The sequence below is a fragment of the Pseudophryne corroboree genome, chromosome 5 (genome assembly GCF_028390025.1).
Source record: "Pseudophryne corroboree isolate aPseCor3 chromosome 5, aPseCor3.hap2, whole genome shotgun sequence".
Lineage (NCBI taxonomy): Eukaryota > Metazoa > Chordata > Amphibia > Anura > Myobatrachidae > Pseudophryne > Pseudophryne corroboree.
The window spans coordinates 412,262,793-412,277,070 of record NC_086448.1 but is presented as its reverse complement, the minus strand read 5'-3'; the positions used below and the strand labels follow the sequence as shown (position 1 = coordinate 412,277,070).

Below are 14,278 nucleotides of genomic sequence, written 5' to 3'. Positions count from 1 at the left end.
AAGGTCTCGGTTCATTCAGCATTGGAGACCCTGAGTTTCATGGTCTCATTGTTCGACATGGTGGAATATGCTAAATTTTACTCATGGACGGGGTTACCATCTCAAATTATGTCCCAGACCTTGTTTCTACCCCGATCTTTCCAGACATCTCTGTCGTGGTGGTTACACACGGCCAATTTAGACAAGGGCCAACCGTTCTAGATCCCACACTGGACACTCCTCACCACAGATGCCAGTCTTAGGGGATGAGGGGCCATCACAGGAAGTCTCTCCTTTCAGAGTTGCTGGTCTTTGACGGAAAGGGATTTCCCAATCAACGTCCTGGAACTTTGTGCTGTCTACAGGGCCCTTCTGATGGCCCAGGCCCTGCTCCAGGGTTTCCGGAACAAATACAGGAAAAAAGGGGGGCCTGGACTGCACACCCTAATACTAAAGATTTCAAGAGGTGCTATCATGCTGAGGCTTCTAATACTATGCTGGAGGAAGAGAGATGCAGATGCACACTCCTAGCACTAAGAACACTGATAGTAAAAATAATTTAAATAAACTCTCACAATTAACATGGAGTATAATTGAAGTTCTTAGCACACATTTGTGCAACTATTCAGGCCCATGTGCCGCGGCCAGGTGACTTCATCACATGGGTCCCTAACTTTCCTAATACTATCACATTAAATACATTTATACAGTACTTACCTCTAAATAGTGCCCTTTCAATGTGTGATCTGAAATGCAGGAACCTAGCTAATTAAAACACCTGAGGGTAAATGGGAGGGGTGCCAATACCAGAGGAAGGAAGTCTTGCCTTCCAGTGTACAATATATACACAAATATAGAGGAAAAAAGGGTGGCCTGGACTGCACACCCTAATACCAAAGATTTCAAGAGGTGCTATCATGCTGAGGCTTTTAATACTATGCTGGAGGAAGAGAGATGCAGGTGCACACTTTCCGGAACAAATACAGTCAGACAACGCCACAGCAGTGGCATATATAAACCGTCAGGGTGGCACTCTCAGTGTGGCAGCGATGCAGGAGGTAACAAGGATTTTTTCGTCTGGGCAGAAATCCACCTCCCAGCCATATCTGCAATCTTAATTCCAGGAACCCTCAACTGGGAAGCAGAATCCTCACTTGACAGGACATTCATGCAGGGGAATGGTTTCTACTCCCAGAGGTCTTTCAGAATCTGTTACGCAAATGGGGACTTCCAGATGACGATTTCATGGCTTACAGACACAACTACAAGGTTCTGGTGTATGGGGCCAGGATAAGAGATCCAGGAGTGAGCTTTGTGGATGCTCTCACAGTCCCATGAGCCTTCCATCTGGCCTATCTCTTCCCTCCAGTGTCTCTCTTTCCCATAGTACTGCGAAAATTCAAAGAGGACGGAGGCACACTCATACTGGTGGCCCCTGCATGGCCCAGATGCCATTGGTTCATGGATCTGATAGATCTCTCCATAGACGAGCCCTTCCCTCTGCCTCTTCATCCAGACCTGGTCTACCAAGGGCCCTGCCTCCATCTGGACCAATGTTGCCTGTCTTTGATGGCATTGCTCTAGAGACATCCCTCCTAAGAGAAAAAGGTTTCTCCAGTGCGCTTCAGGCTCGGAAACCACCCTCAGCTCACATTTATTACTAGATTTTGCACTCCTACTTCCAGTGGTGCACTCTTCGTAACTATGACCCTAAGGTTCCCTGGATCCCTAGGTTATTGACTTTCCTGCAGGCAGGCCTTGCCATGGGTCTTCGTCTAGCTTCTCTCAAGGTCCATCTGATTCCAGAAGAGGCTGGCTCCTCTACCGGATGTGTGCACCTTCCTTCAGGGGGTCCTCCGGATACAGCCTCCTTTTGTCCCTCCAATAGCTCCTTTGGACTTATCCTTCGTGTTTCGGGCCTTACAGCACAGTCAGTTTTAACCTCTGGTGATGTTTGACAAGACCCTTTTTTGGCTAGCTATTGCCTCAGCCCGTAGAGTCTCTGACTCGGGAGCTGTCTCATGTCGCTCCCTGTTTCTGATATTCCACCTGGACAGGGAGGTCCTTCTGACTAATCATGGATACCTACCTATGGCAGTTTCTAAATTTCATATCAATGAACCAATTGTGGTACCGGCCTTCCAGCAACCTGGTCTCTCACCAGAGTAAGCTTCGTTGGATGTGGTCCAGGCTCTTAGGATCTTTATCTTTATCTTTGATAAAGCTGTCCCTTCTGACAGCGAAACGCATCAGGACTTTCAATTTGGACTCTAAAGAAAAGGACTTTCACCGCGATATCCAGACAATCGGACAGTGGACCTCATAGCCTGGGACTTTACAATTCTGGTGTGCCATCCAGTCCATATCCACCTTCTAATTCCCTCAACTTCGTGCATTGGAGTCTGTGCCATCTGAACCTTCGCTAAGGGAACATTCCATCTCTAGGAGTGGTAACTATTGTGGAGAAATTCAATCCTACCCAAAAGGCTGAACATCTTTTAGGTCCACTTACCACTGGATAACACTGCCATTTGTCCTCATATGTCCAAATACACCAGTGACTGGTTATTATCAATTAGCTTCATTTTTTATATATATATTTTATATTGAAGAATTTTGAGTAATTAATGAGTATTTAAAGTTTAGATAAATCCTTTTTACCTGATTTATCATCTACACCTGTCTGCTTATAATAATATTTTTTTTTTAGCGCTGTTTATTGTGTATGTATATATATATATATATATATATATATATATTGTCTCACCAGAGTAAGCTTCGTTGGATGTGGTCCAGGCTCTTAGGATCTGCGTGGACTGAACTAGTTCTGTGAGAAAAACAGATTCTGTATTCATCCTCTATAGATTCCATAAGCAGGGCTGGCTAGCCAATAAACAAACATTGGCACGTTGGCTTTGCATGACCACCTCACAGGCTTACACACAGGCTGATCTGTCTGTTCCGAGTACAGTATTTGCTCATTCTACTTGCTCTGTGGGTCCTTTGTGGGCAGCACGCTGTGGAACATCTCCTGATCAGTTATGCAAGGATGCTACGTGGTCTTCTGCCCACATGTTTCTTAGGTTATATGCCTTTGATACGTTTGGCTCTCAGGATGCAACTTTTGGCCACAAAGTCCTCCTTTCAGATTAGGAGCGTTCCCTCCCGATAACAACTGCTTTAGGACACCCCAAGTTTAACCCTGTGGAGACCAAGGACCACAAAGAAGAAAAGAAAGAGTGATGGTAAAACTTACCTTGTTAACTCTTCTTCTTCGAGGTCCATGGGATCCACAGGGCGCCCACCCTGATGTACCACTCTTCAATTGGTTGCCTTAACGGTCACCATTTCCCTTCTCTATTCTATGAGAGTGTGATTTCTGTATGTACCATTCTCTCGTCTCTCCTTTTCCCAGCTCCTGCTTTGGGCTTCTTAACTAAAACTTTTGCGCCTGAGCAGGGTGGGCAGGGTAGGAAGGCAGAGGAGCCCAGTGCATCCTGGTAGCCTTGCAAAGCTTTATTGTTCGGTGCCAGTCCTGGTCTCCCCCAGATAATACTCCTGTGGATCCCATGGACCTCGAAGAAAAAGAGTTAATGGTGATAGGTTTTACCACAACGCTTTTTTTTTTCTTTTTCTGGGGGTACTTTTATTAGTAATAAAACACAACTTTTAATTCACTGGTTAAAATTGGCTTAGAAAAGCATGTTCACAAGTAGGGACAAAAAACCTAGGGGTTCAGAAATAACTGTTGGTAGCTTGTGAAATATTAATAGTAGTGTATTGTATCAAAGTGATAATTCACAATAAATTTTTGAAAACAATCATAGTTACAGCGAGTACCCTCTCTTTGTAACACAGCATTTATCACATGTATTGCTCAAGTCCTGCCTAAGTATAATCTAATAATATTCATGTTGCAGTACTCAGGGCTTCATTCAGCATGGATTGCAATTGCAACTGAATGCACACTGATTGCGATCCCAATTACAAATCTGCAAAGGCCTCTAGCCAAACCCACAATCGCATGTGCAATTATACAACTCCATCGCAAATATAGGGCCTAATTCACATCTGATCGCAGCAGCAAATTTATTAGCTAATGGGCACAACCATGAGCACTGCAGGGGGGGGAGGGTGCAGATATATCATGTGCAGAGAGAGTTAGATTTGGGTGGGTTATATAGTTTCTGTGCAGTGTAAAAATTAAGCAGCCAGTATTTACCCTGCACAGAAACAAAATAACCCACCCAAATCTAACTCTCTCTGCAAATGTTATATCTACCCTACCTGCACTGCACATGGTTTTGCCCAACTGCTAACAAATTTGCTGCTGCGATCAACTCTGAATTACCCCCAATGCCCACTCCCATTGCACACATAGCTACAAAAGCAAAATGTTTATGTAACAAGTGTTGCTTACAATAGTTTTGTACAACACTGTGCTAAAATGAGCATACATTTGACAACATACATCCCTAAAGAAAAGCGTTATTTTGTCAATTGTAAAAGCTAATTAATTTGGCATTCAGCGCACTGAACAGCATTCCCTGCATCACTATGAACACCATCAGCTGCTTGTGTTTTTGCAATTATTAGCCAAAGTTTGCGTAGCTCTCTAGCTACCCAGCCTGTGTTGTTGATGGGTTTGCAATTCCTGTAATCTGTTGTGCATATATTGCAATTGCAACAGCCACAATACACCCACTACACATCTGGCATCGCAGAAATTGTGTAGCAACCTCACTGACAAACCTCCACCACTCCTTTTTATCGTTGCTAAATGCGATCACTACTGTGTTTGCAGATACATATATATACAATCATGAAAAAACAGACTTGGCACGTGCGCACTGTCTGGTTTATGGTTGAGTATGCATGCGCAGTGTGGCGATAATGGCTTTTGCAACTGATGCTGAATGAGGCCCTCAGAACCCCAGGACTAGATGGCCTTTTCACACTGGCGCTTCCTCAGTAAGGCTTCCGGAAGTCTTTTTAGAGATGGAATGAGTATAGGGGGTGTGGAAAATCTGGGTATTATTTAGATGTGATGTTTCATGTTCTGAGGCCTATTTTTGGTGATTATCATTATATTGGTTAGAGCAGTGTGTCTCTGTTACAATGTCAGAGTGTGCATAAACCATATATGAATTCAGGAACAGTTTCAGGAGCACAGAAGGTTTAGTTAACACAAGCACACAAATGCAGGTTAGGAGAAGTCCTTGCGGAGACCATAGATACTATAATTACAGAACAGTCACTGTGATGAAAAATACTTGGCAAATACTGTAGAAATGTGCAGGTATTGTGAATACTATGGTGGAAGGCTGAGAAAAAGTTCAGGGTATTGAGTCCAAATAATGGGAGTCTAAAGGGCCCTACTCACTGGCCGACCCGCCGCCGAGCTGCCCGACGGCGGATACGGCCGACGAGCGACCCGGCGGCGGGGGGGCAGTGACGGGGGGAGTGAAGTTTCTTCACTCCCCCCGTCACGCGGCTGCATTGAAGTGCAGGCAAATATGGACGAGATCGTCCATATTGGCCTGCATGCACAGCCGACGGGAGACCAGCGATGATCGAGCGCGGGGACGCGCATCGTTCATCGCTGGAGTCTCCACACTGAAAGATATGAACGAGTTCTCGTTCATTTATGAACGAGATCGTTCATATCTTTCAAAAAATCGGCCAGTGTGTAGGGCCTATAACACAGATAGAAACATTACATGACAGGCCATGAATGCTGTGACATGGCTGATTGAACCAAACAGGTATTAGGTGCAAATCATAACTGTGATTAGTAGCAAACCATCTGACCACAGAACAGAGTAGGACTGAAGCTCTCAATAAAGAGGCCTGGTGACCCCTGGTGGTAGGGAATGGAAACTGCCAGGAAACCTGCCAGAACAGAGTCTTAACAGTCTCATAAGATTTTATTATCAGTGGATAGAACATATGATTCATATACCTTCATCTTAGATCATTTTCCAGTACAGTAGTATCACTTTCTCATAAACTGTATACATTGCTTATGCCAGGCATATACCTGCTTAAGCAGGCATTTAACCTGCCAATATCTGGGACATACACTGTGAGATCTCTCACAGTGTATGTCACCTGCTATTGGGGCTTCACCTCCAGGGAGGAGACATTTCCCCACTTCTTCCCATGTGAAGGAACAGGGGATTTCCATTGGTCAGCCACAGCAGGGCATGCAGTGCACCGTGTGGTCGACAATACACTTAGAAAATACCACATCGGCGGGACATGCTGGACGATCCGGCATGACCGACTGATATTTTCAGAGTGGTCAGCCACATACATGCTGCAATTATATGGCCGATCTGCTGGTATCTGGCGGATAGGCCAGATAATTGTAGTGTGTATGGCCAGCATTACATACATAAATGTCTTCAGATGTCTTACATCAGAATGTCAGATATCCTGCTGCCATACCTGTATTGTAGATTAACAATATTTTATGGTTATTAAAAACATTTAGCCTTAATGAAACCCTATAATGCATGCCTTTTGCTAATGCATGTATTATTGGTTTTATTACTTAATAGCAATTCCTCATCTTTTCTCAAAGCAGTTTTTGCCCCACATTTATTTCCGTGACACCTTCAATTTCTAAAGGAGAAACATTTTTAAAAGACCCATTTTCTTCCCAGGTAACAAAGAAAATGCCAATAACTATCATAGACATACTTCAGAAAATAAGACTCCACATATCTGTACCCCAGTGTGATGTCTTTGGATACCTTAGCGTGGAATCAGAAATTATTGTCCTTGTGGTTCCAGTCGACAACCACCCAAAATCAATACAGGTAAGAAATAATTGTATTTTCTTTTGCCTTTTGGTCTAACTAAACATTTTACATTTAAGGAGAACTGTGCATTTATATTTATGAAAGTGAGGTGTTGCTGCGGTAAACAGACCACAAAAAAATGACTGTGGTAGTAGAGTCGATTCAAAACAAAATGATAAGAGGAACTTTTTACCCAGTCAAAATAGTAGATCTTTTTGTACCAAAAGTTCCACATATCTTGCCTGATGTTTGGGCATGAGACCTTTGATTCCCAAGATGTTTTAGCTCAACTATTAAGGAACTGTTAACGGCTATTTTGGAATATATTTCAGTACACGCTTGCAGCTATTGACTTAAACAGTATGTTGCTGTTTGTTGAAACACAATAGCAAAATAAAATAAACAAGAAATAACAATTGTAAAAAACACTCCACCAACCCTTGTTTACCATCTTCTTATAAAAATTAAAGCTTCTGTTTTATTTCTCCATAATATTTTAATGGAATATTTTCTGCCTTTGTATTCAAATGAGAAATTATTTTGTTATCCAATGTGAAGAAAAATAAAACCCATAAAAGCCAACTCAATTGCTTGCCACGAATGCCCATGCCTAAATAACTGTGACCGTTCATTTTGATGGGGATTCTACATTCTGGACCAGGACTTCCCCAAGCTGCTTGCCAGTCACAAGCAGTCAGCATGTTTGGCAAGCACCTAAGGGAAACTAAGTGGATAATGGGACTCTTGGGGGTCTATTTACTAAGCCTTAGATGGCGATAAAGTGCACGGAGATAAGGTACCAGCCAATCAGTTCCCAACTGTCATTTTTCAAACCCAGCCTGTGACAAGGTATTTAGGAGCTGATTGGCTGGTACTTTATCTTCACCTACTTCATCTCTGTTCAAGGCTTAGTAAATAGACCCCTTGGTCGCTCCAGGTCACAGTGGCAGATGCACATCAGCAAAACAGTGGTCAAAACATTTTAATGAGAATAACTTGTTTTATATGTTCGAACATATTGAGCAAAAAGGAATTAATAGAACTTTTAGCACTTTCCTGACAAGAAAATAACATAGGTGTGAAAATCTATTTATTTATTTTTTTATCAAGCTAGCACATAACAGAAGAACAAGTGGACTGGCTCATCCTCTCTATTTTACCAGGTGTAGCATTAGTGCTGGGTATGGATTTTTGGGAAACTGTTTCTTTCTTTCATTTTTTCCTGTTTAGTTAATAGTGGAGCGTCTCCCATTCATATCAGTAGTCCATTCATACTGATGAGGATTCTACATGGTGGAACCCCTTTGAAATTAATGGGAAGTCTCTCTTCCATTTGCATCTGGATACATTCACAATTTGAACATATCCAGTACATATCTGTGTTGGGATATTACTGTTTAATAAAATGTTTTTTTGCTGTTGTTTTTTTCCCATCTCATCCATTAATGAGATGGTGTTAACAGAACAGGTGTTTTACTGCTGATGCTTAACCTTGTCCACAGTGGTGGTGGCAGGCCTGCATAGTGTGCAGTTTTGTTGGTTTTCAATATTTTTCTTTAAAAATATATTTATTTATTTTTTGGGGGGGGGATATATATAATTCTTATACTACAATGAGATTCAAGCACATTTAGCTCACTCCTTTGCCATCTTAAGTGTGGTTAATAGGACTTTTCCCATTCACCCTATATGTTCAAAAACAAAATAACATAAATGCCTCTTTTTTGTAGTTAAGATAATATATATAGAGAATAATAAAATAGTTTGGGGCAATGCGTTATCAAACTCAAAAATGTACAGTATCTTTAAATTGGCCCACAAAGTCTCCAGGTCACCCTGAAATATTGTAGGAAACATTCTTGTTTTTAGGGTTCTAAGGGTCAGTCAACTATCAGGTGATGTTACTTCACCTCGACTTCTCCTCCAATTCACCTTGATTTTTCTTTGCTTTCACCCTGACTTCACTCTATCTTCACCTCAACTTCACATATTTTCATTTGCAATCCTATGGGGGTTGATGTTACAGTGAAGTCAGTGTGAAGTCAAGGTTAAATCAGTGTGAAGTTGTGGTATAACCAGGGTGAAGTTGAGATGAAATCAAGGTGATGTAATATTACATGGATTTGAAGTGCCCCCCAAGTGTTTTGAACAAAGCATCTTTAGATCTTGGGACATTGCTTTTTTTGGAGGGGGGTGGGGGGAGTTAGAAAAAGTGTGGGGGGGGGAACACAAAATGGATTTCAGTACACAATTCTACATTATTTCACTTTTGCCTGGGAAGTATACTGAATAAAATGAATGTCTGAAAAAATTTCATAGCACCTACTTTTTTTTTATCTAGATTGATGCATGCAATAAAGAGGCGGAGAAGATAAACTCACTAATACATTTCGACAGTCCAACTCTGGCATCTCAAGTACCATTGTCAGCTCTTATCACGTCTGAGGTTATAGTATCATCAACGCTAAAATCAAACTGTGACAAAATTAATTTTAATATATCTTATTTATATGTATGTCTGCTAATTACTTTATGTCTATCATTCAATATATAATATAATATGCTGACATTTTAAAAAAGTGTATTGCTCTACATTTTAAAAGTATTAATTGAGTTAATTGAGGCACTGCTTTTTCTCTGTACACCCACACACACGTACGCATGCACACACGCACGCACGCACGCACGCACGCACACATATATGTATGTATAAAGCCTCTTTCAACTCATCATGGGGATTGAATAAAATTATGTTTTGTTTATTGCCAAATATTTGAAAACAAAAGTAATTTCTATATGAAATATGTAGATTCAAGTGCAATGGTTAATTCCTATTTCTATGCAGTCTTCAAAACATATTTATTTTTTTCATATAAATAGTTCCTAAAAAGACCTTTTAATTTGCATTTATTTTTATTCTTTAATTTGCTTTGATATAGCACATTTAAGTGGTTATTTATATAAACTGTTCCTAAACATTTAACATCACAGCAGTATTATAGGTTAAATATATACGTGTTTTATATATATATATATATATATATATATATATATATATTTATTCATAACCTAATAAAAGCACATATGCAGTAAATGCCAATTTTTTTATTTATCGGAAAGGGAATTGTGTAAGTGTAGAACAACTGAAAGGCATGAAACAAAGAGTATGGTGGTAATTATCATGTTTCAGGATGAACACGTTCTATGAATTTTAATATTTAAACTTTGTATATTGCGTTATAATTTTTCTGCTCACTTAGCTGTTCCCTAAATCCATAGGAGGTCTCGGAAGTTGGACAGTACAACAGCTACCTGAATACTGAGAGAAGGGCAGGGGTCTCTTTGATACTGTAATTAGTGTGGTTTCATAGCAGATTAAAATTATACAATATATATAATTTACAAGCTCACCAAATGAAAATTAGTTTTTAAGATTTTTTTTTGCTTTTTCAAATTGAAAGATATTAGAAACACTTTAAAAATGTTAAAGGGTCAATCCAATTAGGTGCGAGCTTGGTAATGCGAGTTTGTTTCATGAAACTCGCAGACGGGCAGATTGGGATGAAAAACCTCTGTAAGCAGCACCAATGGAGGCGTGGTCTGCTGAGGGGTCTGGTACCCAGTGAGGGGGAATACTCCCTGCAGCGGATGCAGCCAGCCCTCCTTGCACCTCCCTGCTGCAGCTGTGACTCCACTCCAACGCTGCTGAAAACCCCACCCCAGTGCATATTATGCATCTGAATGCGCAAGCATCAAGTGTCCATTGACATGTCCATCAACCACTTGAGCATGGCATCCAATGTTAGCAACAGTCTCTGCACACAACCACCCTCAGCACATGCCTATGTCACCACAACAACACACCTGCACCACACCGCATATGTGTCTGATCAGCCAACCCCCCGAAACCACCAAAAAATGTCCAACACACCTCTCCCTTAGTGCATCCAAATCTGCACTGCGACTCTGCACGAACACAACTGGGATGCACACGCAGACAAAAAATACTGCAGAAGAGAAAAACATAACACATTCACCCCGACAGGAAAGAAAATACACACATCACCCCCTGCAGGGAAAAAACAAAATACATTGGCCCAATAGGAAAAGACAACACACTGGCCTCCACAGGGGAAAAAAGCAACAACACATGTTTCATCCTGCTGCCCATCGTGCACCCACACTGCCAAAAATATCAGATCACACACATTGCACTAATCGTCCTCAATTCACCAAACCCACTGCAGGCATGGGCATCTAGCCCAACTGCCATCTCTCTCTGTGCAATGCTAGCAAATCTGCATACGCTACAGACACCAAGATTCAACATCACCAAAGGGCACACATGCAGATGGAACAACATGTCTCACCCACCCGATCCAGAAATGATCTGAATGATTTGTCAATGTGCAAAGTAAAACAGTGGGCAAAGTGAAATGATCTCTGCCCACTCCACACAACACAGACACATCCATGGCAGACCTTAAACCTGCGAGCCCGGTGGCTTCAGTCACTCAGTGCACCCAGAGACAATCTGATGCCAAGCAGACACAGCAGGGATCCTGCTTCCCTCACATCACCAAAGCTCATGGCAGCTGAATCCCCACAACCCCCGAATGCTGCATCCCCAGAAAGAGCAACAACAAGACAGATGGCCTCCATTCTCCCTATGCATGCCATAACATCAGCCATCAACATCCAAAAATCGAATAACTGCAAACAAAATGTCATAAATGTACAGTACAGCAAGTCACAACCATGCATTTTCAAAAACATTCTCAAAACAAAACCACAATTCAGCATACACACCACAAAGCCACCAATGCCACCAACACACAAATCACCATGGACATAACCAGTGCCCCTGTGTCAACAAAGTAAATCCAAAATCACCTCACCCACCAAAAATTACACTGAGTAGCACAACATGCTGGAACACATTTGGAAAGCATGGCTTGAAAAGCACCACTGCCTGGGATTACCATCACGTGTCTGCAAGGAGCGGAGTCCCATCATTCCCACCACACCACTCGCAGGCCCCTAGGTGAGACATACTCAAGGGTCCCATACACTACAACGATATGTCTGAGGCTAAAGTCGGATGTAATTTCCCTTGAACTCCCCCGGGACCTTCCTGGGAGTGATTCCATATGATTTGGTACTTTTGTGCTATTTTTGCATAAGAAATATTGCATGCGATCGATGAAGCTGCTATACATCGCATGCAATATATCGTACTGCATACAATTGTACCATGAGATATAGCTGATGGGCTGGATAGAGAGCTACGGGGGCTGGGAGTGTCCTGAGAATGCCAGTCAACCTTCCCTGTGATACATCGCATGCGGTATATCACATGCACAAAAAACATACTTTTTATCCGATTCCATCCAATTCCGATATATCATTAGTGCAGCACCAACGACCTAGGGGATCCTATCCGACAGCCACGGGGACGTGCATCAGATTGGTTAAGATCTAAAACACAAACGATTGTACACAATTTCATACAATATATCAGACAGATATATCGGAATTGTATGAAATTGTGTAAAATCATATTAGTGTATGGGGCCCTTAAGCCTTTAAAAGTGATAAATTGCACAGTGATAAAGTACCAGTCCATCAGCTCCTAACTGCCATGTTACAAGCTGGGTTTGAAAAATGACAGGAGCTGGTTGGTTGTTACGTTATCACCATGTAATTTATCACTTTTCAAGGCTTAGGACTTCTGGCTCTAACTCCCACAGGTCCACCACGCCCTCGATGGGGTCCACCTGGTCATCAACACTTATTGAGAAACCGTGTATATATTCAGTGGCAGACCTACATTTTTAGGACCATGAAGATTGAACTGTAATGGGGGCACATACGCAACTAGCACCAATATGGAAACATCCAACAAGGTCCTAAGGGCCTTGCTGCCCTTGCAAGGATCTCGAGGCCCAAATGGCAGAGAACAGGGTGTTGGGGTGGAATACTTGACAATGAGCCATGCAGTAAGCCCCTTCCCTGGTCACAGTACCCCCCCCCCCCCCCCCGCCGCCTCCTGGCACCTATAATGTCTACCTTTAGTAATCACCCAACTGGCACCTCACCGAACCCTCATTTCATTAATCACCTTACAGCACTCTCTTCCCCCCCTGACAGCACACAACACTCGGTGCCAGCAAAATTGCTTTATTATTAGCAAAATGACCTTATTGTCTTGGGCTTGTTATCACTTTTCATTGCTCCTAGCCTCCTTTCCTAGGACAGGCCCTCTCAGGCTCTGTCATTCCTGGGAATGTCCCAAAAAGAAGTTCTGCAGGCTGCTCCTGTGGTACTAAGTGACATGCATCCGAACTGCATTCAGAGCTCCAGCCACAGTGTCACATCGGTGGCACACCAGCATTGGAGGTGAGCCACTGCTGTGTGTGCTGCTAGTAGAAGTGGGGGTGGCTGGGATAGAGGCGCCAGCGTGTCGTCCACTCTGCTGCGATGTGCTGCTTGCAGTGCCGGGTAGGAGAAGTGTCAGTGGCCGGGGCAGAGGCTCCTGTGCGTGTGTGAGCTCCGGCACAGTGTCATATGGTAGGTATGTGTGTAGTGCTGGGTTTGTGTGTGTATGTTTGTAGCGCCGAGTGTGTACTGAATACTGTGACTATTATTCTGTTTTTTATATATATATATATATATATATATAAAATATGTGTCATTTAGATTGTGGAAATATCTTAAAAATATCTATGATTTGTCTGTGTATCAGGGGCTCTACCTGGCATAATGTGGGCTCTACCTGGCATCATGTGTAGCAGGGACTCTACCTGGCATAATGTGGGCTCTACCTGGCATAAGGTGTACCAGGGGCTCTAATTGTCATAATGTGTATCAGGGGCTCTACCTGGCATATTTTGGGCTCTACCTGGCATAATGTGTATCGGGCTTTACCTGGCATGATGTGTATCAGGGGCTCTACTGTGGTGCTGTGTGTAAGGGGCTCTACCATGGCATAATGTGTATCAGGGGCTCTACCTGGCATAATGTGGGCTCTGTCTGATATCATGTGTATTAGGGACTCTACCTGCCATAATGTGGGCTCTACCTGGCATATGTGTAGCAGGGTCTCTACCTGGCATAATGTGGGCACTACCTGGCATAAGGTGTACCAGGGGCTCTAACTGGCATAATGTGTATCAGGGGCTCTACCTGGCATATTTTGGGCTCTACCTGGCATAATGTGTATCGGGCTTTACCTGGCATAATGTGTATCAGGGGCTCTACTGTGGTGTTGTGTGTAAGGGGCTCTACCATGGCATAATGTGTATCAGGGGCTTTACCTGGCATAATGTGGGCTCTGTCTGATATCATGTGTATTAGGGACTCTACCTGCCATAATGTGGGCTCTACCTGGCATATGTGTAGCAGGGTCTCTACCTGGCATAATGTGGGCACTATCTGGCATAAGGTGTACCAGGGGCTCTAACTGGCATAATGTGTATCAGGGGCTCTACCTG

The 14,278-nt window shown here is 42.7% G+C and overlaps 1 protein-coding gene across 1 annotated transcript in view; it reads left to right on the top strand.

Moving 5' to 3' along the window:
- RECK (reversion inducing cysteine rich protein with kazal motifs) overlaps window positions 1-10,894 on the top strand; it is a 424,990-nt gene extending 414,096 nt beyond the window's left edge. The window contains exons 20-21 of the mRNA XM_063922771.1: window positions 6,648-6,803; window positions 9,127-10,894. Coding sequence (XP_063778841.1) covers window positions 6,648-6,803; window positions 9,127-9,339 — 369 coding nt within the window. The 3' untranslated portion in view covers window positions 9,340-10,894. The remainder of the gene's footprint in view (window positions 1-6,647; window positions 6,804-9,126) is intronic.
- Window positions 10,895-14,278: the final 3,384 nt, after the last annotated feature.